The sequence below is a fragment of the Egretta garzetta genome, unplaced genomic scaffold, assembly GCF_000687185.1.
Source record: "Egretta garzetta isolate BGI_Z169 unplaced genomic scaffold, ASM68718v1 scaffold397, whole genome shotgun sequence".
Classification (NCBI taxonomy): Eukaryota; Metazoa; Chordata; class Aves; order Pelecaniformes; family Ardeidae; genus Egretta; species Egretta garzetta.
The window spans coordinates 189,057-213,415 of NW_009260493.1; the positions used below are offsets into that span (position 1 = coordinate 189,057).

The 24,359-nt window shown below is 38.3% G+C and overlaps 1 protein-coding gene across 1 annotated transcript in view; it reads right to left on the reverse strand.

The window, feature by feature from the left end:
- SYNE1 (spectrin repeat containing nuclear envelope protein 1) overlaps window positions 1–24,359 on the reverse strand; it is a 304,520-nt gene that overhangs the window by 109,984 nt on the left and 170,177 nt on the right. Inside the window, 16 exon segments of the mRNA XM_035899865.1 lie at window positions 799–921; window positions 3,231–3,416; window positions 4,594–4,731; window positions 6,270–6,452; window positions 8,644–8,796; window positions 9,010–9,165; window positions 9,779–9,944; window positions 11,561–11,823; window positions 12,491–12,709; window positions 13,686–13,830; window positions 14,435–14,766; window positions 15,153–17,313; window positions 18,066–18,331; window positions 20,138–20,314; window positions 21,776–21,901; window positions 24,122–24,268. Of these exon segments, the coding sequence (XP_035755758.1) occupies window positions 799–921; window positions 3,231–3,416; window positions 4,594–4,731; window positions 6,270–6,452; window positions 8,644–8,796; window positions 9,010–9,165; window positions 9,779–9,944; window positions 11,561–11,823; window positions 12,491–12,709; window positions 13,686–13,830; window positions 14,435–14,766; window positions 15,153–17,313; window positions 18,066–18,331; window positions 20,138–20,314; window positions 21,776–21,901; window positions 24,122–24,268 (4,941 nt within the window).

Genomic DNA, 24,359 nt, shown 5'->3' on the forward strand with positions numbered 1-24,359 from the left:
CCCTTTTATTCATATGTTTTTCTGCAGATTTTAATCCTGTTGACATTTTTTTTTCACTGGCAGACTAGGACAGTTAAATCTCTATAGCATCCTAGAATCATTTAGTTTGTAAAGACCTTTAAGATCACCAAGTCCAACCATTAACCTAACACTGCCATCCCACCACTAAGCCATGTCCCTATATGAGCTTGCAGCAAGAAACATTTCTTAAGCAACTCAGAAAGGTATAGCTTGGGTTATTTTTCTTGTCATGAGACTGAGACCAAAAATAACAAATTGACAAATCTCTACAGTAGGCCAAGTGCAATCTAGAAAGCAGCAATGTCTTATGGAGGTAATTCAACTAAATATACAAAAATGTAGCTGGGCTTCAGGAAAACCGAATTTTCTCTTAGCTTTCCAGTTGATTATTGGGGAACCTAGCAACACATTATCTCATTGCAACTCTATATCTGTCAAATGGTGATAACAATCTAGACTTCCTTCTGAAGTACTTTAAGGACCTGTTGATAAAAAACACTGGGTAAGAACTGAGCTTTATTATTATTATTATTAACATGGACTAAACCTGGCCTGGATGTACATTTCTCAGAATTGCATCAACCTAAGAACAGACTCATAAAGGATTATACTTCAGTTTTTCCTATTCCATCCCTTATCCCCTTGGCAGTAATTTGGGGCTAGACCCTGAAAAAATGACCCACCTAAGAAACACCACAATCGGTCTCACCACCATTCATTATTCTTTGTGTAACCTCACGCTACTCAAGTGCTAACTTCGAGGTCCTGGGCTTTTACCTGTCTGTGAGAAAGTTGCTCTTTCAAGCTCAAATGCCCGAGCTCCGGAGAGGTCAGCGTGGCCTGGGCTTGCTCCAGAGCAGCCTGCAGGGCTCTCAGCTCAACTTCAAATTTCTTCATGTCCTGTAACACAACATGTTTGATTCAGGGATAAATACAAAAAAAAAAAAAAAAAAAAAAAAAAAAAGAAAAAAAAGAAAAAAAATAAATAAAAATATATCTGTCTGGATTGGAAATTGAGCTAATTTCATAAAGTTTGAGGCCTGGAAAGGAACTCAAGATGTCCTCTAGTCATCTTCCTGAAACCAGACAGGACATTACTGTTCAATCTTTACAGACTGTTCTTAAAGACCACTAGCAGTGGAGTCCCACTTATCTCTACAGACAACATATTCCACTGTTTCAGTACTCGTTTTTTGTAGAAAGTTTTTTTTGACGGTCTGACATGAAGTTATCTTCTGTTGCAATTTCAATCGTCCACTTACTATCCCATTAACAACAGCCATGAAGAACAAATAATTTTTATCCTCTCTGAATACATCATACGTTAGGATAATCCTTTTCTATGTACCTTTTCTACAAATTCATACACATATCATAGCCATCACTATCCCCTGTTCTTTCTCCAGTTGGTCCGCATCTTCAAGTGCAAAACTGGACACAGCTGAAACCCTGCTAGTGACCAACAGGTAGAACAAAAGGACTACTTCACATACCTTACAATTATACACTTTATTTTACGTGTGGTGTTTGTATTTTTTACAACAATGTGACACTGTTCACTCATTTTTTCATGATCCACATTATTAAACTTAAGACATTTCAACAGGGTGCCTCAAGCCAGTAGTGCCTCATTCAGATACACACATGCTTGGGTCTTCCTGTCTAAACATAACCATTTGCCCCTGTTCCTGTGAATAGCAGCCTAATTCCTTCCAGGTAGTCCCTGTACATCTGGTGTTGTCTAAGCATCCCCAAAGCCATGACTTCTAAACCACCATCCAACTCATTAATGAAAATATTGAATAGTACCAGACGCAAAGGAAAATCCTGCAAAATCCTACTCGATGTAGCCTTTGGGGCTGTGAACCATTGATAATTATGTACCAGGTAAGTTTTCTTGCCAGTGTTACAGCTACCCATTGTATTTTCAAATAGATAAGCTTATTAAATTTATTAATAACAATATCACGTGAAACATCATTAAAATCAAGATGTATGACATATTGTAATTTATCTACAAATCTATTTATTATTCTCACATTAAATTGCACACTTTTGATGTGATTTTCTTTCTTCATAAATCTATTTGACTTCTATTCCATGTTTTCTTATAAGAATTTACAAATAGTTTAGTCAATTGTTCCAGTGTTCCTCTGAGAACTGGAGCTGGTAAGTTTTACTTCTACTATGCTTACTTGTATGCAAATCTCTGGTTTGTTCCATGAAAAACAAATAAGAAACCCAAACAAACCAAGCCTTCAGCTCATAAACTGTGCACCGATTTGTGCATATGTAATGGAAAGATATCTTCTTCAAAGCCTCTCTGTTACACTGTTACAGCTCCTGCAGCTGCAGCATTTCTGCTGTGTCCTATAAATGTTGTGAAATAAGAGTCAAATGTGGAGAAGGACCATTTTTAACCTTAGCTGTGATTGTCCTTACAACTGGTGATTGCCGATTCTCTTAGTTGCCTTTAGGTCTTTTCCTATTTAGTAGTGTGCAACTGTAGCAGGTGACAGCAGAAGAACCCCTATAAATATACTAATTATACCATTCCAATATTAATTTTTTTCCTGAATTACTGTATCAATTTAAAAAAAAAAAAAAGGTAAAATGTCTTGCCCTGCAGGTAAGAGCAAGTAGAAAAGACTTCTGTGTTTTTCCCTGTGTCTTGCACCAGTCCACCACGCCCTTAGGCACAGCATAGGCATAGCACACATTTAAATTAACAATAAACCCATATGGTAGAGCTGTACAGAAATGTGAGGGGCATGGAAAAGCATTTTCATTCTTTTCATTGCACTCCTGTGTAGAGGCAGGTCTTACATTATGGAGTCCTGGTCTGTTCCAGTACTGATCTGAGTTAATAGATAGCAGGCTTTAGATATCTTTTAAGAGAAAAATAAACAAAAGGGCACAGTATAAGTTTCAAGTATCTAAACAAAGACGCTTAGTGCCATTTGAGACACACCACGATCCCCAACACATTCATCCAGAATGGGAAGATATGACAGGACCTGCAGGAACCTTGTCCCCATCTGGAACAGCACCTGAAAGCAGTATCTTAAACGGTGAAAGATATCTAACTTTAGACAACACAACCATGACCTTTATAGACCACAGATAATCTGCACTCAGAAAGTCTCAGAAACATGCTGCACACACCGCCCTTGCTGTCAGCTAGCATTAGAAAAACTGCTTTCATATACCTTGGCAGCATCTTGGAGATTTGGTAGCCGTGCTTTGATAACTTGCTGTAATTCCTCTGTCCGCCGCCCCAGTTCCAGCACTTGCTGTGACATTCCTTCAGTACAGTATACACTTGCCAGATACTCAATCCTCTCACTCATGGCCTCAAGATCACTGTGAATCTCCCCGGACTCATCAAGCATACTCTAGATGGAGATATGAACAAATTAAATTCCAGAGTTTAGCTTCAGATTAAACAATCTTTAAGCACATTCTTGTTCTGCAAACTCCTCAATTTGTACACATCTGTAAGCATATGATTAAGTTCTACTAATTTCCTGGAAGGCTTAGGCAATATGCTTAATTTTGAGTGTATGCTGAAGCGCTTCAGCTTATGGAGACTGGGAAACAAAAGAGTAAGTCATGAAGCTTCAGCAGTTGTACTTACCAACACATTCATTTTAGTGTTTTAGTTACGCTTGCCTGTAAAAATATAATATACGCAATCTATGGATAGGACTTGTTCTGGAAGCATGATGTACCTGATAGGAAGCAGCAGAAAGCATTTGGGTGTAGTGTTATAGCAGGGCAGCAGTCATTAACGTTGCTTAAAAAATGGCTGTCAAAGTGTTCTGTGGGATGGCATTGGTTAAGCCTGTATATTTACTTTGTCCCAGTGTAAGTGAATGCAGCTGACTGTTAACTAATGTATATATAAACCCCATAATTAATGCGGTCTTATTTTGGTATTAGTGAGACATGATCATCTTATGACGCTCTGATTTGTTTCACGTGGTTATGTAACACCAGGCAAGCTTGAACCTTATCAAACTGCTCCACTGATCCTGCACTTACACATTCCACACAGAGATACACATGGAACAAATTGCACTGTCCCAGGGAGAGCAAAACACTCTGATGTGAGATATTCAGGAAGCAGCTGGAAGAAGCTCCTCCATTGGGTATCAGTCTGAGAACATTTGCTGTGAAACTCCTCAGGTGAGAACAAAGGTTATGCCAATTTAGGGTAAAGGAGAAAGGAAAAAAAAGCAAACCTGAAAATTGTATTTGGTTAACTAAGGTTTTAGAGGAATATTAGCTGCAGTGAGGTACTCAGTGTGATGTAGAAGCCAATGTACTTAAGTAAACACAGAGATCAACTTCAAATCACAGGGGTTTATTCAACAATATATCTTAATTTCAGTCTTCAAAACAATTGTCCAAAACAAATTAATCATTTTTAAGTCTTGGGGGAACAGTTAAAGAAAGCTAGCATTTTTCTCAAGGAAAGGAGGCAAAAAAGTGTAGGAAATAAAACTTCACTGCTCAGAAAATAACTTCTTTTACACACTGCCCTTTAAATTTCATAGCTCATATAATTACCTGGTAGGCTTTAAACTGATCACGAAGCTGAGAGGAAGAATTCCATGTTATACTACCGTGCACTAGTATATTTGCTTTCTCGATCCATTTCAGTATGAACTCCAGCATCTCATTGTATTCCTCCAAGTGTGAAGCAGCCTGGATATAAAAGAAAAATCCACTTAAGCCTAAGATTTAATTCTGTGCAGTTCTTAGAGAATGATAAACTTTTTTTCAATTCAACTTTTATTGCAATTACTGTTTTTAACTTGGAGATCATTTTAACAACTTTTCTTACTGTCAAATATAATTTAATCACTTCCGTATTTATGGAGTTAAAGTAGGCCTGCTACCAGTAACAAGCTTATCTATTTTAGGGGAAAAAAGGCACTACAAGAATGTAGGTCACACTGGGAGAGTGCACTGATGCTCGAATATATCCCTAGAGTGTACGCTTCCTGCACATATTCAGCCTCATACCTAAGTTCCAAAATACCTTCTTGCTCCGTTTGTGGCTCACTGCAAGCCTTTTTTATGTCATTTCTTATATTTCTTTGTCTCTTTCCATGTCATCCCCCAAATCACCTTTATTTAAAGCCTGCTTTGCCCACTCAGCCTGTCATATTTCCAAAAAGAGAAATCTTGCGCTTATTTCAAAATACAGGACAAAAGCTCTGCTTTCTGATTCATCCAATTTCTATTTAGCAAAGCACTATTTAGCTCCAATTTTCTCCTCACTTAGCCACAATAATTTCACTGATTTTCATTCATTTGTCCTCTATGAAGGACGGATCAAATCCTAGGTGACAGAACTGTATTTGCATGCTGTTTGCCTTACCTATAATTTTTTATGAGGGGAATTGGATTTCTTGGTGCTGAACAAAAATATCCCAATAGTTAAATGCCTTCACCAAATACCTTTGACTGAATTCTTACTTTGATAGCGATTTTCTACCTCTTTTAAAAACAAATTTTCAGAGGAAACTGAAAAGAATGTAAGGAAATGGTTAACTTTTTCAAGCCTTACAGAAGCTTCTTTTTGCATGCAGAAAAAAGAACTCATAATTTGTCAGGATATTGATGGCAGAATCATAGAAAATCCATATCTTTGCTTTTAGCTAGACTTTTTGGGGATAACAACAATTAGCAAAAAAATACATAAGAAAGAGTTTCAGGGACTTCGAACCATGGGGGAGCATCTTTATGAATGCTGAAGTGTTGCATAAACATCATGCATTATCAAGGCCACTGTATATATTCACCCTCTATAGGTTGTGACTAGAATAAAACAGTGTCTTCTTTTTTTTGCTTTTTTTTTTTTTTCTTTTGTAATGCTACAAATATAGGTCATGGTCATAGGACAGAGCCTCTGAAAAGTACAATGAGATAGTATTTCCTGGCATGCCACTGTTTGTGGGAAGCTCTGTAATCTTTTTAGGGCACCAGAGGAACCAACCAGCAGATGATTCATGGAAGAGGATGTTAAAGCAGTATCACAGAATTATTCCACCCTCCTGATCTGACCCATCTGTGCCATACCTCAAATGCCAATTTGAGGTATGATACAAGCCTTGATGAATACTAGGCAGATGCACCAAGGAATGCCTTTTCTTGCCTAAGTACAGGAAAATAAATGAGAAGTTTGCATGCTCCTTCTGCTTCTGAAAGGAAACAGCAGGCAGGATTTGAGATCATACCTGACTGAGCTTGGCTGCTCTGTACTCAGCCTGCTGTATGGTCTGCTGATGCAATGCAGTGAGTTTCCCGATCCTATTAGCCAGCTGCTTAGACAGCAGCACGTTCTGCTCTGCAAAGTCCTGGACTGATGCATCTAATTCCAACAGCTTTATATTGCAGCTGTCCAACTCTTCACCGAGGATCTAGGCAGAAAAACAAGAAAATCGGTGATCCAAGAAGTGTTAGTTTTCTGGTTGATTATTTCTAGTCCAACTTGCAACTTTTATACCCTGTCCAAAGTCTCCATAGTTTGTTCCATTTTTTATTCTGGCTGGAAACCAGCAACACTTGCTTAAGCAGGAAGACAGAACAGCAGGATGTTTGGTGATCTCTTAAATGTGTGCTGTTCCTCTTTCTTCTCTGACTTCCTGGCTGACATGGATAACCATTTGCCCGGCCATAGCAAAGACTACGAGAATCACTTCAGAGTGACATTAACTGTTCTTTGCCATTTTCTGTGTTAGTTTTTGAAATTAATGGTTAGCACACATTGCCATGTCAAGGATTTTTATTTATTGGAAAGGGGCTTTGTTTTGCTGCTCTCTTAAAATATACTCTTAGAAACTCAGAAATATGTAATTATTCATTAGTGCATTATAAAAACTTCCATTTGAATTTGAAACTTGCATTTTTAGAGCTTGATCTTGACACAGGAGCAGTCTGGATCATGCTAGACTTTCAACAGAAAATTCTTACCACAGTTACAAAACTTCAGAAAAGCTTAAACAGGAAACCTAAAATATTTTCTCTGTTTCTCATATATTGATAACACACTTAACGGGCTACAGTTTCTTGGGGAGGGGGTATTGGGGTTTTTTGGCATTTTGTTTTTATACCTAAGGTGTTAATGATTCATTGTTTTTGTAATATAAATAAAATAAATCTCATTAAACACTCTATCTCCTCTACAATTATCTTAAAAATATAAATTGGAATAATCAGAAAAAAATTATTCAGAATATGGCTCTAGCTATAGGTGCTTCAAGAAGGTACTTCAAATTCTTCATGTTAGGGCTGTCCTAGCAGACACACCTTAGAGTGTAAGTTATGATCAATCATTATGATAAACAAATATTATTCCATGAGCAGTAGCATGACTTAGTGACATAAGTGTCTACATGTAGACATAAAAACAGATGTTGAACTACTCATCTAAATACAAGGACACATGTATTTCAGGCAGGCATAAATAAATGTCTCTACTGTAGAAACGATGTGGAATTTATATGCTGTTTAAAAGCAAGGTAAGGATCCACTTGACTGGGGTCACATGGATGTGAAACAGATTTTTAATTTATTTTTCACAATCAGTTTCAGTGTTAATATAAAAATATTTACTGCTATAATCAAAGCCAACCCAGTCTCAGGAGTATCAGTTGAGTGCTCACATAAATGCAGTTGACAGAACTTTACTAAATCTCCTGTGAAAGAGTTTTATTCTACATAACATGGGAAAGCACATTTCACTGACTTTCTGCTTAATCACTGGGATCAGGGAGATACACCAGTTTTAAAGGGTTATATTTCAGGGACAGCTGCTGCAAAGCAAATGGTACTTTGGAGCATATTGAGAGCAACTCATAAAAATAAACAGGTAATTTTTGACATACCAGGCATGCCAAATCTTCTCCTATTTGGTGTGCTTTGCTTACTTTCAGACAGTAACTTGGTCAATTTTATCTTTCACTAGTTAAAAAACCAAATCAAATGAATAAAAAACCCCCCACCCTCAACCAACCTCTCCCTCATCTGTCCATCCCCAAAACCCCTCTGCTCTCATATGATAATCCTAAGTAACAGATGAGTTTTCTGAGTGTGGTACATACCTAAGATTAAGAAAACCTACAGAAAGAAGTACTTTGCATTACCCTTAATTGCACTAGTATTACTTTGCCTCATTATTGCACCAAGTGATATGAGATGGACCAATGGTTAAGTAAAATTCTATTTAACAAAAGTATAGGTGTACTGCAAAGAATGGTCTTTTCAGTACAGACTGGGAGAAGGAGCAGTTTGGGAACCTTTTAGGTTTTCCCAGATTGCAGTCATACCCATTATTTAGATGAAACAGCGTAACTTTGTCCACCTGACTTGCTCTTACTTTCAGTTACTTCCTCCAAGTTCTGCTACCCACTCAAGTCCCTGTATGGGCTAGTTTGCAAAGAATATAACTAAAAAATCTCATCAGTCAACCCTTATGGCTGTCCATTCTTCTGTTGAACTGCATTAAAAAATGTGTCATGCAATGCTTCACAAATACCACTTTGGCTTGAAGTAAATGTCCCAAATCAGAAGAATTTATAGTGTAATCAAATAAGGGAAGCTTTGTCTTACCTTTTGTTCAAGTTTAGCCTGCGCTATATCATTTGTTTTCTTTTTCAGTTTGGAAAGAATGGCATTTAGTTCATTTGCTATCCCCTGGATTTTCTGACCAAACTCTTGATTCAATGTTTTGATCTGCTGAGTTTCTCTTTCTTTGGTTTGAATCTGTCAAGAATAAGAATTAAATTCAGTCACCTGAAATCTCTCCTCCTGAAAGGAAATTAACTTTCATTTAACGTACTCTAATTTAAAGGAAGAGGGTAATGAAACTACTCTGTGTTGTCATAGTTTGACCACACTTGGGTACTGTATTTCACTAAGTTATAAAGTCCAAAGAAGGTCTATAGATCTGTAATGCATTTATCTACTATGCTTTACCTGATCTTGTACAGTTGCAAGGGCCAGCCCAACTTCTGCTAAATGAAGAGAGAGTTCAGAAGGCAAAACGGTATAAAGCCCCAGGTACTTATTCTGTTGTTGTTCAGCCATTTTTTCAACAGTCTGGTGATGAGTAGTTACTTCACCAAGGAGAGACTAATGACAGAAAAACAGTATTGTTAAGAACAATGGGAAAAACATGTCTGTGTAAACTTAGCAGACATTACATGTAGCTTGCAACAAAGCTAATTGCTTTCAAGTTTTTAATTAGTTCATTATGAAGAATTGCATCTTGGGATTCCCTGGGTTCTCATTTATGATTGATTGTTCAGTTCTCCATTCCCGTGTGACAACATGTGTACAGAAACTGTCAAGTTTTCAGCACCTCCAGTGAAACGAGTGCTTTATTTTGTTGCTTCCCTCCCCACCCCAAACTGCCAAGACAGGTAGAAAAAAAAAGTCACATTCTGTCCATTCACATTCTATAGTTCGCCCATATTTTAGATGAGAGGAGAAAAAATACTAAACAATATGCTAGTACATAAAATTGCATAAATGCAAATACTTAAATATATCTTAAATATCTTTAAAATAAAGCATTACAGCTCATCAGCTACGTCATGCTTTATGAATTTGCCTAGTGGTTTACTCCAAACCTAATGAATATTGTCTAATTTGAATTCATGGAGTTTTTGAACTGATTAACACTCACTAGCAGATTACAATGAAGGTAAATGTTGTCATTTAGAAATTGACAAATTTGATATACCTGCAACTCCTGAAGTTGAGTATCCACTTCTACATCAGGGCTTAATAAATATTCTTTTGTTTCCTGGATCCAGGACTTCACAATATTAATCTCTGCTTCAACCTCCTCACGTTCCTTAAGTTCCTGTTTCACCATCTTCACACCTTTTTTCACTTTCTGTTGCATACTTCAGAAACAAAGAAACAATAACTATTTGTGAAGAATTAAGCGATGTCTAAAAACATTGCTTTGTCAAAAAATATTGAAAAATAAAGATAATAACTGATAGCCCCACATCCAGAGTAATAGAAAGTGGGGCACTGTTGCAACAGACTACTAAAGCAGCACACTTAAACTTCCCGTGTTCATTCTTCAGTTCATTCCTTCTAATTAGCAGTTTTATGTATTTTGACATCGAGCGCACAGTTCTTTTGAAGAAAGGCAAATGCTTACAATACAGACACCTACATCTGAGCTCGTCACTACAGACTGCCCTTATTGTCAGGGGAGGAAGCAGGCAATTATAGGGCATGATTTAGGATGATTCATCGTAATTCAAAAAGAAACTTTTAAAATACGTCAGAAAAACTGCATCTTAGACCTGTCTATTTCTCTCCACTAATTAGAGAGCACGAATTAACCAGTTCGGATGTGGATATCTATAATCTCAAGTAACATGAGAAAAATTACACCCCTTTTGATGGGATTTGCATTGGCAGAATACCTAGGATAAGGCATGGATCAAACATCTGAACACCATTTCTGATCCAGGGACCTAACTCCACATTTCTACTAAGACAGAATTTCCCCACTTTCCTCAAGAACTTGGATCTCCCATAAAAAATAGAAACTTTTTCAGATGACAGTTCTGTGAAAGATCTGCAGGACTACTTGTAGCTCTTATGTATGTGACATGGATCTTACTTTGACATTCCCATATTTGATTTATGTTTGTATAACCTTGCATAGCTGAGTCACAAGCATGAGATCATGACAGACCCTATTTTTTAGAAACCAGTTCTAAGGGTAGAATGGAATTACGAAAGTGCTAGTATCTACACATTTTCTATAGGGATTGCTATTCCACTGTAATCAGTTATGCATGCACACAGTGAACTTTGCGCAGACTAGGTGCAGGGTTTACAGTTTTTTCGTTCTCCATCTCTCTCCCTCTTCCCACCATGGAAGTCCAGTTAATAGCACCTTAGTGCAGTTATGAGGTGGATATGAGCCCTGAAAATTAGCCATGAAAATTCCTGGCTTATACATGACAGGGAAACATGTTAGATTTAGATAAACATTTCTTTAACCACAGGGTGAAATATTAAGATATGTTTTGTTTGCATACGTGTTAAGTTCCCCTGTAAATTTCATGGGATACCTGCGTTTGGTACCTAAGTGCTTCCAGCAGAGGAAACAAAGGGATAAACTAATCTGAATTTAGGATACAAAAAGAGAAAAGGTCACTGTTAATAGTGAGATGCAATGGAAGTGTTTAAAATCAGTTATAACTTCAATATAATTCATACAGCTATTGCATAAGTTAGTATTATTATGCAAGGCAAGAAGTAGATATTCTAAAATGCATACTCCTGCTGATGGAAACAAAAGATAATGGTAAAAACATATTTCAAAATTAATTAAAGATCATTTAAAATTAAACTGATGCTTATTTTCAATATAATAACTAACATCTATTTTAAGCATGGTTATTGTTAATTATAACAAAAATGATACGTGAACTCTTATTAATGAATTGTAAGGTACTATTTTTCTAGGGAATCTTTTAAAATATTGCCTTACTTGTGGCATCGATCTTGCATTGCTTTGACTTCTTGTATGACCGGTAGCTCCTCCTGAGACGGAGGTTTTGTTTCCACATCCTGAAGCATGCTGACTGCGTGCTGTTTGAGCAGGCCCAAAGATGACAGCTGGTGCTCCACCTCCAGAAGGAAACTGCTGTGGTAATCCAAGAGTTCCAGGAGCTCTGTCTTGGATGTCTTTTCCACTGAGCTTTCTGGTAAGCGACCTTGCAGCTGATCTATTGCTATGGTGGCTTTCTCAATCTATGGAAAGAGATGCAGTCTTGGCAATAATGAAATTAAGAAGCTAGTACAACTGATACCAAAAGGTGCTAAACCCAGTGTTGTACATTTAGATGCTGTAAAACAGCGGCAGTATAAGGCTTGTGCAGCAGTCTCTAAAGCAAATATAAACCTCTGTTCTAATGTGCTAGATCTAGCCAGCTAGCCCTACCTCTTCACACTGGAATAGGACTTGCTAAGGGATTTTTTTGTCAAGTGATGAGCGGCTCCTAATTTTTCAGCATTTATTATCTTTATTGCCATAGGACCTAGAGCTTTATCCCTGGGCAGACCCGTATCTGGCACAAGTTACAAATTTAACAAAAAGATTATCCCCATTCTCAGAGAACCCTTAATCTGAGCATAAAATAATGAACAACAACAGATAAAAAGGGTCAGGTATGACATAAGGAAAAAAAAGACACATGATTGGTGTGTAGTGATGGGCAATAACACCACTGCATAAATTTGAAAATAGCAACTTCATACTCTTCAGGGGAAAAAAAAGAAAAAAAAGAAAGAAGACATTGACTTAATCTAGAATAGACTCAATGATCTTAAAGGTCTTTTCCAACCAAATGATTCTACGATAATGAGTCAAAACCTATGTACAGTTAGCAAAGGAGGTTTTACCAAGAACAGAAGTTACCTTATCATTTAAGCCCTTCCATTCCTGCACAGCATTTTCCAAAATTTTCTCTTGTTCTTGGGCTACATTCCGGAGCCGTGTCCAGCGCTGCCAAGCTGTTGTCATGGATCTACTTATAGTTGCCTTACTGGCATCATTGCTAACTTTTTCCAGCTGTGAAGCCTTTTCTTCTAGGGCTGTGATCTTCTCATGGAAAGAATTCACTACACATACAAGAGTCTGAAAAAGCAAAAATAAGCACTGTTTTCCTCTTTTAGAGAACAACTTGAAACTATTCAACACACTTGCAGGCAGATGAGCCACTTTTATCCACTTCAGACAAAGAGGAGGTACCCTACGCTGAGTGAGGTGGTTAGGTCTCTATTTTTCTTATGCAATTTATTAGCTACAGCTACTTGAAGGACCTGGTCCAAAATGCAACTCTCTGGAAGCAGCAGCAGTCTGGTGTAATCAGATTTTCTCTTCCTTGCTAGGCCCTCAAAAGGGATGGAAATGAATACTCAGGACCATTCTCATAGCAAAGACTGACTTCTGTTACAGTCTAAAAATGGAAGAAGCAATTCAGGTGTTTAAGCATACATTTATCTCATGTTTATCTCTAATGCCATTTTAGATGCCCAAGGATATCAGGATATTCTCATGAAGCTGCAGACATGATCTTACTCTTAGGGGAGATTCCTGCCTTCACAGTGACACAGCTGGAGACCAGGCAGGACTGGCTATATTAAAGCAATGGATTAGCACTCTAAATACTGGAGGGGAAAGTAATTCTTTTAAGTTAAGTTTCTTTCTTTTAGACTAAACAAGAGTTAATATTAAACCCCAACCCTTCCTGTCCTAGTAAAACTATTTCATGTGATCCAAAGTAGATGGACGTTTCTATTGATCTGAATTTCTTGTAGGGTAGACAATTTTTGGACTTACACACTCAAGGTTTTTAGGAACCTCCTGGTTCCTTCCAGTTCTCTACAGTCATTAAGCTGAAAAGCAATTAAAAATACCTGTTCCAGTTACCCCACAAATAAAACGTGTGTTCTGCACCACACAAAACACCTCTTGGTGTGCTATGACACAGTTAAGTGCTACAGGAAAAGATCTAGAAACAAAAATTCAGGTTGCCACAGGTATGGACCTACATAACATACATTTATTTTCACTGAAGGAAAAGGATTTAATAAATTTTTCAGTACCTTACCTTATGAGTTAGCAATTTCTCTTCTGCTTCATGAGAAGAAGTAGCTTTAGCTACTGAGAATTCAGATAATTTTTTCTCAGCTTCATTCATCACTTCAATAACCTTCTGTCTTGCTGTCTGGTACTCCTGCCACTCAGAAGCACACCTTAAAAATGTAGTTCCAGAAAGAACAATTTAATGCAATATAAAACATTTGAAAATCAGGAATATTGTTGCACCTAGTTTTCAATGTAACTGCTTAGTTTTACTGTTACACAGTATTTTCCAAGAAAAAGGAAGATTATTGGGAAGGAGCATACACAGAAGCATATGCTCCCGATTTTCAGCTGTGCCTTATAGACACAGCTTGGCATTTAATAGCCCTTGATTGACTTTTCCTCAGTGACTCTGTCTAGGTTGTGTTTTAAACCCACCCAAACTTTTGGAATCCAGAATATTCAGGAATAAGAAGTAACAGTTATGCTGGTTAAAAAGGTATTTACTTCTAGTTCAAAATATCTGCTTCAATTTCATTTGTTCTGCATAAGTCTTGTGCCAGGTGAAATAAGGGACAGTCATTCCCTACTCTTCTCGGTGCTGTTCCAAGCTTTACCTAATTTTATCATAGGTTCCTCAAGATCACATGCCTAGTCAGTCAGTGGCAGAAGAGAAAACAGAATCCAAGAGCTCTGAATCCCAATATCCACCTCTCTCATCAGTAGCACAAACATTTTACAAGCTCCAATTAATGTTGTGATCTCTTTCATCACCAACAAAGGGATCTTGAAAGAAAAAAAAAAGATGGATATGCCACCTTTTCCTCCAACGCAGCTACATTCTGCGTCAGCTGCTCTCTTGCTGTGGCTTGGATAAAGGGCTCTATCTCAGACACAAGGCCTTGTAACTCCTTCAAATGACTACTGAACTGACTTTCTCTGCTGAAAAATTCAATGTGGTTCCTTAGATTCTCCTCAGAGTTCTCAACATCAAGACCATTTCTTGCTAAATGTAGAAATTCGTGAGCATCTTCAAGCCAGTCATTTGCTATCTGCATCACTTGGTAGTATCTTTGGCAGAGGCTATATAATTTATTCAAGTTGGCCTGAAAGAAAAGGGAAAATTACAGAGGGTCACAGACATAAAATTCATGCAGCAACAAAATTATCCTCTGCTGAGAGTCTGGATTTTGCCCATTCTTGCTTTCTTTTCCCTTTATTATAGCTAAAATACAGGTCCAGAGAGACTACATGGAAGTAGGTTTTAAGTGAGTTTGCACTTCTACGTGCAGATACAAATGCATATTACGGAAGCCTTTCCACTCTGCCCCAAGTCACCCATGGCAACAGGCCATAATCTAAGTCATTAAAAAACCCAAACAACAGGATTATTAAAAATCAACCTTTTCATGATGATTACAAACATCAAGCCACAGAGTCATATTTTCCAGCTTCATGAGTGAGAAACTAAACACACTTAGGGTGCACTAACCTGTCTCAAGTGTATAGCTTCTTGAACTTCACCGTCTAGTTCCATCAGCTCAGCAAGAGTGTTTTCCAGATCAGCAGGTATCAGCTCTTTCGCTTTCATATATTTCTCTTTCTCTTTATTGCTCAGTGCATTCATTATTCTCAGGCTTGACTGCACTTCTTCCTGATGTATCTGAACCTTCCGGATTTCTTCTTGGATGCTTTGCAGTTTGAGGTCCAAACTCAATGTTTCATTAAGTTCTCCTTTCACCCATCTCAACCAGTCTAGTGAGCGGCAGATTTCTGTCTGGAAGTCTATGCTTTGCACAAGTCTGTTCTCACACTCCATCACAGTGTCACCAATGGCAGCATGCAAAGACTTCAGTTTCTCTTGCCAAGACTGCACTTGGTGATTTGTTGTCTCACATGCAGATGAGTCAAGCTGAGGAGAAAGGGCTTCTAGATGTTCAGTTATTCGCTTCAGAAGACTCTCTGAGTCTTGCAAACTGCCCACCAGAGAATGGTATATTTTCAACTTTTCTTCTATGGGGAGTGTTTCTTCATTTACCTTAATTTGCTCCTTCTTCAGAGCCTCTAGTTGTGCCTCAAACTGCCTACACATTTTCTCATGCTCCTGGCATGCCTCTATTGTGTCTTCCAACAGGTTGATTTTCTGTTCTATTTGTCTCTTCAACTTTTGATACAGCGTGACAAGTTGTAACATCTCATCTGGTTGCCATGGCTGGCCAGTGCTTCGAAAGGCCTCCTTCTTCTGGTTTAGTTCATCCACTGCTGCACCAAGGCTCACCACTTCACCTAAGAGATCTCTGTAGGCCTGTTGGAGTGACGCAGCTTCTTTGGCTAAAACAGCAGCTGGAGCTTTGTCCATGTTAATAAACTGATCTTCTAGCTCAGTCAGAGCTTTACTTGTCAACTCAATCAGAGAGGCATACTCTTTTCTGGCATAAATTGCTTCCTGAACTTTATATAATTTTTCTTTTGCCAGAGTAGTGACAATATTGAATTGCTGAGGGAGAAGGTTAAGTTTTTCATCCAGATAAGAATGATCCACTTCATTAAGTGATGGTAGGATTTCTTGGCCATCTCTTTGCAGTGCAAGTAACAGATTTTCATATTCTGGAGATTGCTCAAGAATCTGTTGATATTTTGCCAACTGCGTGTACAGTTCAGAGTTACTATTCATTACATTGACTTCTGGGAATGTGATAATATCAGCTTGTTTTAGCCAATGGCAAGCTTTATCCAAGTCTTCTTTGAAATATTTCCTGGAAACTATATTCTTCTCCAGGTCTAACAATCTCTGGTTACACTTTTGTAAAACAGTGTCATACACATTCTGTAGTTCTTGCAGTTTACCTAACACTTCACTCCTTTCTTGTTCTGTTGCTTCTTTCATTAAATCCCTTCCTTGAGCCCACAACCCCATGACTTCATTTTGATAAGCCTTCAGGTTAGCCTGGGTATTCTTACAAGTCCTGATCTGTTTGTTCACATCTTCCGGCAACAGGCAAATGTGTTCTGGAAATGTTACCTTCTTCTCATGCTGGTGAATTTGGTTTGTAGCCTGAAAGACTGCCATAAGAAACTGGGTCTTTTCAGACAACGCTTTATTCAGGTACTTTCTCCTCTGGCCAACCAGATCACTGAGACAATCTACATGGTGCTGTGCATCAGAAAGTGCTTTTTGCAGCTCCTGCCTTTCATTGAGCCCTAGGTTGGCCATCACCCTGTCAGCATCCTTCACAAGCATCTTCAGAGCAAGCTGTTTGGCTTCAAGCTCACTGCAAATGGTAAGATGATCCATGAGAAGACTCTGAGCCAAATCTGGAGGAGGGCTCTGTTTAAGAGCCTCTGAGATACTAGGTTGCTGCTCCTCTGCCCATTCCATTAGTTCCTGAAATTTGGAATGCACCAAACTGAGTTCTTCCAAGGTTGAAACAGAAACTTGAATTTTCCTTTTAACAAGGTCCTCCAGCTGAGTCCAGCGTTGCACGAAATGACCAAATTGCTCCTTTACTAATTCTTTATCGTCAAGATTCAGATGTTCTATCATCTTCTGTTTCTGATCTTTCAAATCTTCCAGAGCAAATCTCCTTTCCTGTAGTGCCAGTGCCAATTTTTGCAAAGCTTCAAGGTGCACGTTTGTACTTTCAGCATCAGATCTGTTATCAAAATGGACAGGACAGAAATTAGTTATTAGATCCTATCTCAGGATAGATGTTTAAAAGAGGTCATATATACCAAAATCAATATGATATAGATACCTACAGTTTTCACATTCTTTTGAAGTTACCAGTCTTGAATATTAAAAAGTTTTTTATTCCTCTCCCTTTCATCTGCAATGTGGTCATCAGGCTGACCATATAATTTAGCACGAATACTACAGAGTATACTGGTTATAGTGTACATATGAACAACAAGTACTGAGGTTGGAGTAAATCTTGTTGCATGACAGTGACAACAGCAGTAACAGACTCCCACAATTTTGCACAGAGCCGGTGTGTTTACGCTATAGAAAGCAGCTGCAATCATTTATCAAAAGGAACTAAACTTTAATATGGTAGCCTAGTAGATAAAACACAATAGCACAATGAAAACCACAAATGAAACACAACAAACACAAATGAAAGAGTTCAAACAAAATAGTCAAAATGCTTGAGATATCAGAAAATGCTATACCCAGAGATGGGATCAATCAGTACTTGCCTTAAAGACAAACACTGAAGATCTGGCTTCTCAAACTCTCTTTATTTCAATATAAGTAATTGTCCTATAATTAATGAGAGGCTTGCTTTTAATTAAGCACGGAAAAAGGGACTTTTGGTGGATCCAACCTAGAGAAACTCTGTAAAAGAGCTCTTTCAGCATATATATGCTAAGTCAGCTTTGTGCGTGCTACTTCTTTTTTTTTTACCTAGCCAGGTTGTCCCACTCTTTTGTGAGCTTTTCCAAGAAAACTTCAACTACATTCATGCGATCATGATAATCCCCCGTCCTCTGCAGATCCTCCTCCCTCTGTATGAGCAAACTGTGTGCCTGAAGGCAGAGGTCCAGCCACTGGTTGCTCAGCTCTCCTATGCCCTTGTGTTCAGGCGATTCCTGTCCTTGGGTTAGTTTGTTCATTTTCTCAGTCACAGAGGTAAGAGCTGACTGCTTAGACTGCAACTTCTGATTGAATTCCTGAAAAAGACACAAGTCAAAACCAATATGGTGACACCTATTCAAAATTATAAGATGAAATTTATATAAAAACTCTGAAATGAATAGTTTGTGTGAGGACTAATTATCTGCCCAGGCAAATGCTGTGAAGAGGTAAACTGGAAGAAGGGCTTTCTCCACTCCTGTAACCTTTCTCCTCATCTTCCCAGGTGAGGACAGGTTGGTTTTAGATATGAAAGCAAAGCAGAGCAGTTTCCAAGTGCCAGTGATAAACAGAAATCATGATCAAGTCACACGTTGTTGTCCAGGCTTCCAGACCGGCACAGCTCCCACCATACACTAAAACATGCAAAATACTCTAAGTCTCATGAGAGTTCTTTCTACCAGTACTGTTTCTAGCTCATTTTTTTCCTTTTCCTTTTTCATTAGAGACTAAAAATAGGAAGCAGAGTCCATGAGTCAGTGAGCCCCCACATCCATACTTTGGTTTGTTCCTACTTCTATAATAGCAACCATTATCGTTGTCATTATTGAAACAAAGCCAATGGTTATCTAGGTATGAGTTTTTGAGTTAATAAATAACTTGAGTGAATACATTGGAGTAAATAAGAGTCCATCTGCACACACATTTCTTACCGAATAAGAGGTCACAGAGAACCCCAAAAACGAATACACAATATACTGACAACTAAAACTAACCAAATATTTTTCAGCACTTACACACTGTCTTGGGTAAATATAATCTTTTCTCAAATTCTAGTTCCAATAACTGTAACTAAACAACCATGCCTGGCTCCAGCACTTTGCTGGGATGATGTATGATGGGTTCTGGAGAAGACATGCTACTGCCCAGCTCTGCCTCATTCCTCTTTGTGACTGCTTCAAATAGAGCTAGGCATCTTCAATTACCAGGGTAAATTCAAGGAAAACATGCAGATTGTGCCACATCTGCCAGTGCACCAGGTGCCTGCCTTTCATAATAATCCAAAGTTCCCAACAGAAATAGTGAAGAAATACAGACTCTCCCTTCTTTCTGGACTCTAATGATAGCTAGTGTAACATTCAGTCCACATTGTGCTGAGGTATCTTCAACACTATAACTTCGTTCAAACACTTGTGTAGAACAGACATGAAGAGGAAGTACTGCTTACTTTTCACCTAGCTCCTAGCACATCAGAAAAAGAATACAAGCAAAGTCTAGACCAGAAATGCCAAACTCAAGCATTTCATCATTTATCAAAGAAATAATCTGTTTTCCTGTTTCTTCTTGTTACTTTACTGATGTTTGTGATGTGTACAGAATGGCCATAAAAATTCTCTCATCTGTAAATGAATGAGTGAAGATCTGAAGGCATCTGTCTCCTTATTTTGGGTAAACTAAATCGGGTTTCTATCATACCTATTCTCCAGTGGTTTTCAGAGTCCAGCAACATTGAATAGTTTCCTAGACTAATTTTGAAATAGATCTAAATAATTTAGAAGGATTGGAATCAAATAACTTAGCAAGCACAAATTGCAGATCTTATGTTCAGGTCCACTGTGATCAGCAATCAGCCTGTTAAAAGTGAAGGCAAATAAGAAGAGTAGGCTGAAGACTGTCTACTCTTAAAAAAAACAAACCCAGAAAAATAGTGAAGTACAGTGTGTTGCTTTGTCTGTCACTCAGTAGCATCAATAAAGAAACCCTCTTTCCTCTGTCTTCTCTGCTTTTGCTTAGAACATACTAGCAATTCTATGCACTATACGCATATAGCATGAATTATAATAATGTCAGCCACAGGATGAACTTCTTCCTTACTTTCTGTTCTTAACCTAAACTCTCCTTACCTTAACCTGGAGTACCATGTTCTGGGCAATGTTTAGCTCCAACTCTGCCCGTCTCCTTTTCAAATTCTGTAGTTGTTGATCTGCATCCTGGAAATATATCCAGAGCTCAGCCTTCATTTGTTTGATCTCTTCCCAACCTTGAGCCAAATACTGTGAGTGCATTATCTGTTGCTCAATCTAGAAGAAAAGAAATGAAAAGGAGCAGAAATGCTTTAAGGCAGCTATTTTTGGAGAATGGGGGATGAATAGCATTATTCCTCTGAGCACAATACTGTATAACAGCAAATTTCTGCACTACATTCTGAAGGGGCTAATATTATCCACAAAAGGAGTCTTAACCTTCAAAAGTCATAAAAATCAGACCTATCAAAGGAAATCTGTGAGAAAAAAAAATAATCATTCATCCTTGAGAGAAGCAAGTATATTTATGAGTGTTTGTATTTCAAAGCGTCCTCAGTCTTCTGTTAAAGCTTAAATTAACTTTATGATTTAGTCTGTTGCATGCCAAGAATGCTGTTGGACTGTGCCCTACATACCTCTGCAGTGACAAATAAAAGCTTAAAGTAAACACTTTCATTTAATTTGCTTAGCCCAGTTATTTTTGCCTATATGCCTTTTGTAAAATACCAATAAGAGGAATGCTTACCGGATCTGAGCCCATCAATCACCTTAAACCAATAGTCACACAGCTTCTTTTGCTCCAAATACAGCAGCAGGGGCCTTTAAGGTTCAGACACTCAACCAGCTTAACAGATCTCAGCACTGTACTGCCTGCAAGTTCTTAAAAATATTTCACTACTTTATATGTAAAAGGAGAATCTTATCCTGATGTTTGGGATACTTCTTAGCTATTCAGTATTTGGACTGCCATTTTTTTATGGATTACTTGGATTTGTACAATTTGCTTCTCTGGTATGGAATACTGCTACTATATTAGATTTTTACTTGTAGAAGTAGTTTCAAAAGTTTGGTTGTGTGTGTATATGAAGCTAAAATTTTCATTACAACAGGAATGCTTATAATCTTTCTTTTCTAATAACTCTGATATTTATAAATTTATTCTAAAACCAAGCATTAAGCTATTTTGAAACTTAAAATTGAGGTACATTTCTATAAACTCATATCCTGAAGTAAATGCACTCTGATTTATGAATTGAAACATCATAATTTATGATGATTATAGTTAATAGTTTAGTATATCTCAATAAGAAAATCAGTCTACTGTTGAATAAGTAATAACAATAAAATACATCTAAGTTTTAATAAAATGCAGATAAGAATAGATTTAATTGTGTTGTATGAAAACAAGTAATTTGGATCAGGTTTTCTTCCATAGAACGTTATTTGTGTGGCTTTAGGCCAACATCTTGTATGATTGCCTAAGTACCTTTAGCAACCTTTGTTGTGTGTCTCTGTATTACTACCAGGATAGAAATGTGTGGATTTAATAAAACAAATAAATAAATAAATAAAGTAGAAAAAGAAAGAGAAAACTATTTCTAAAAGAAATACTTAAGATGAAAGTAAAAAGACACTTCTTTAAACCATTACCCAACATGACCTTTTTAAAAGAGAACAGATCAAGGCAGTTAAAGCTCTAAATAGGATTAAAAGCTGGTTGTTGTGGTTATCTTGTACCATTTGTTTTGTTTGTTGAATATCTGTTGCTGTACTCTTCACTGTAGCATCTGACAGATCACACATGGAGCACAGAAGATCCAGGTATGTATTGGCCTGCTCCTGCAGAGCCCGGAAATGTTTCACCTGAGGGAAGACAATCCTCAAATAAACTCTGAGACTGTGGAAATAATCTCTTATTTTATTACAATTATGTATTTTAGTATTTTTACTTTAGCTTATTATTTCCAGAAGATGAAATGTAGACACACATGATTTTATTGGGTAAGGCTGCTCTGTCATAATTATGGAAAAGAGTAACTCTAATTGATTATCATACAACTATGAAAGTGATTAGTGACATATGCATTAGCTAGCTTATTTTTTTATAAATAAAGCATTGGATAGATGCACACAGTTTCAACAAGGTGACTTACTTTCACAAGGTGCATGGGAAGCAGGGCTTTGTCCCGTTATTAAAGTGTCATGTTGTCCTATAACTATAAAAATTATCCAGTATCTTACAGATCATGGGGAATCCAGCCCAGTGGCACAACATGCTTTCCCACAGCTTCTGAAACCCTCCCAATGCCCCCATTATCTACAGTTGCCAAAATCAGACAGCATGATGCTGCTGAGGGTTCTTGCTCTCGACATTGCCCCTAGGAGCTCACCTCTTCCTCTGAAGAATTTCCTCATCCCAAAAGAAAATGATGATATTAGTGCTGATGACAAGCAGGGCAATAACATACCTCCTAGAGTCCAAGGGGGGGAGGGGGTGAGTGACCGCCTAACCCAGGAGACTGGTGGTGGGTCTTTGTGGGCAAAAAGTTGAACATGACTGCAGTGTGCCCTTGTAGCAACCCCAAATTACTGTGTCAGCAAGAATGCAAAGACCAAACTGTGGGAAGCAATTATTCTCCTGTACTTACCCTTGTCAGGCTGTGCCTGGTGTATTTGGCCCAGACTTCCCCCATAGAAGAGATATTGGCAAACTGGTGCAAATCCAGCAAAGGGTTGGGGGGATATGGGGCTGTAATTTGTGGCATTTGGGCAGGTCTGAACGAATGGGGTTTGTTCAGCCTGGAGAAGAGAGGCTAAGTACAGTCTGGCATTATTTAAAATGGTAGGGGTCAGGTGGGGGCAGTACTGAGAAGACAGAGCCAAACTCTTTGTTGACATGAGCAGAAAAAGAACTAGAGGGAAAAGTGACAAGGTACAACACAGACATTCTTCCTAGATAGGAGGGAAACTGTTTTTTTCACACTGAGAACAGTTAAGCACTGGAACAGGTCCCTAATCCTCAGGGATGGTCAGGGCCCTCAGTGCACCAAAGGACCCTGCAACCTCTATCCCCTTCTCCTTGGAGTTTAGCTGCCTCTCCTCAGGGCCAGCCCTGACTTGGCCCAGCTGGGACCTGGCCAATAGAAAAGCGTTCAGAAGCCCTCCCCCTTGCTTGAGACCTGCATGTTAAGCTCAGACTCTCACCCAGCTATGGACCTCACCTGAGCTACACTATAGGTGCATCTATTCCTGGCTGATCCTCCTGGTCTTGCCTTGCTCCCCTGACCTCCTGCTTCCACCTGGGACTGGCCTCATCCCTACAGACTTGCCTGGTGATCACCAGATGGTGGCTGACACCAGGGAGACTCTGCTCTCCTCACTTGTCTGCTGCAGGTCTGCACGTCATTGGGAAGGTGTTGCCCTGCTGGCCCCACTGTCACCCCTGCCCCCCTGCCCTTGTGGAGCTGCCATCAACAGTGTTTCAAGGTCTCTATTAAGCTACATGGTAGATAAGAGAGGCTGAATTCCAGCATTTTTAGTACTATATCAGTTTAATTTGAAAACAAGGTACAAATCTAATGTAAAATACATTAAGTTACTAAGAATAATCAAGAAATGAAGAAACCATTCTTAATGGTTAATGTGGGCTAGAGGCAGTTCTACGGTCTTAAGCTGAAAAAAATGTTTTAATTGCCTGATAACAGACTCTGTGTCCATGGTACTATGAAAGCAGGTCTCATATAGGAACACTAGTAGACAGATGGGCAACTGGACAAGCAAAAAGGCACAACCTCTCTGCTAAGCACATCTGTGGAGTATCTGAGCAGGTTTATCTAATTAGTCAATTTTTTTTCAGGTAACATATTTCTAAGCATTAAGCAGAATTAGCAAAAACCCTCTGTGATTTTTCACCTGTGGTTATTTTTCACTCAAGGTATTCCTTTTGGAAATTGGAGTGAACAATGAGGGTACAGAGCCCTCTGAGGAGGTCAGAGAGAGTATCTAATTTCTATTAATATAAAGCTCTTACTTAGACTCACCTTATTAAGGATAACTGAGCATTTTCAAATGCTGAACTTTTACCTGTTTGACTGCATCTGCCAGGCTGAAAGGTGGCCAGGTAGTTGGCTTTAATTCTGACTGCACTGTAGACAGCCAAGTCTGGCACTGTTGTAGGGTATCCTGATGATTAACATGCTTCTGGAGTTCATGTTCCAAACTCTGGTACACCTAAAATAAACATTTTTTAAGGTTACTGCATTTTCAAACATTATTGACTCTCTTCCACCTTGAAAACTGCAGATAAAACAGAATTCTTAAG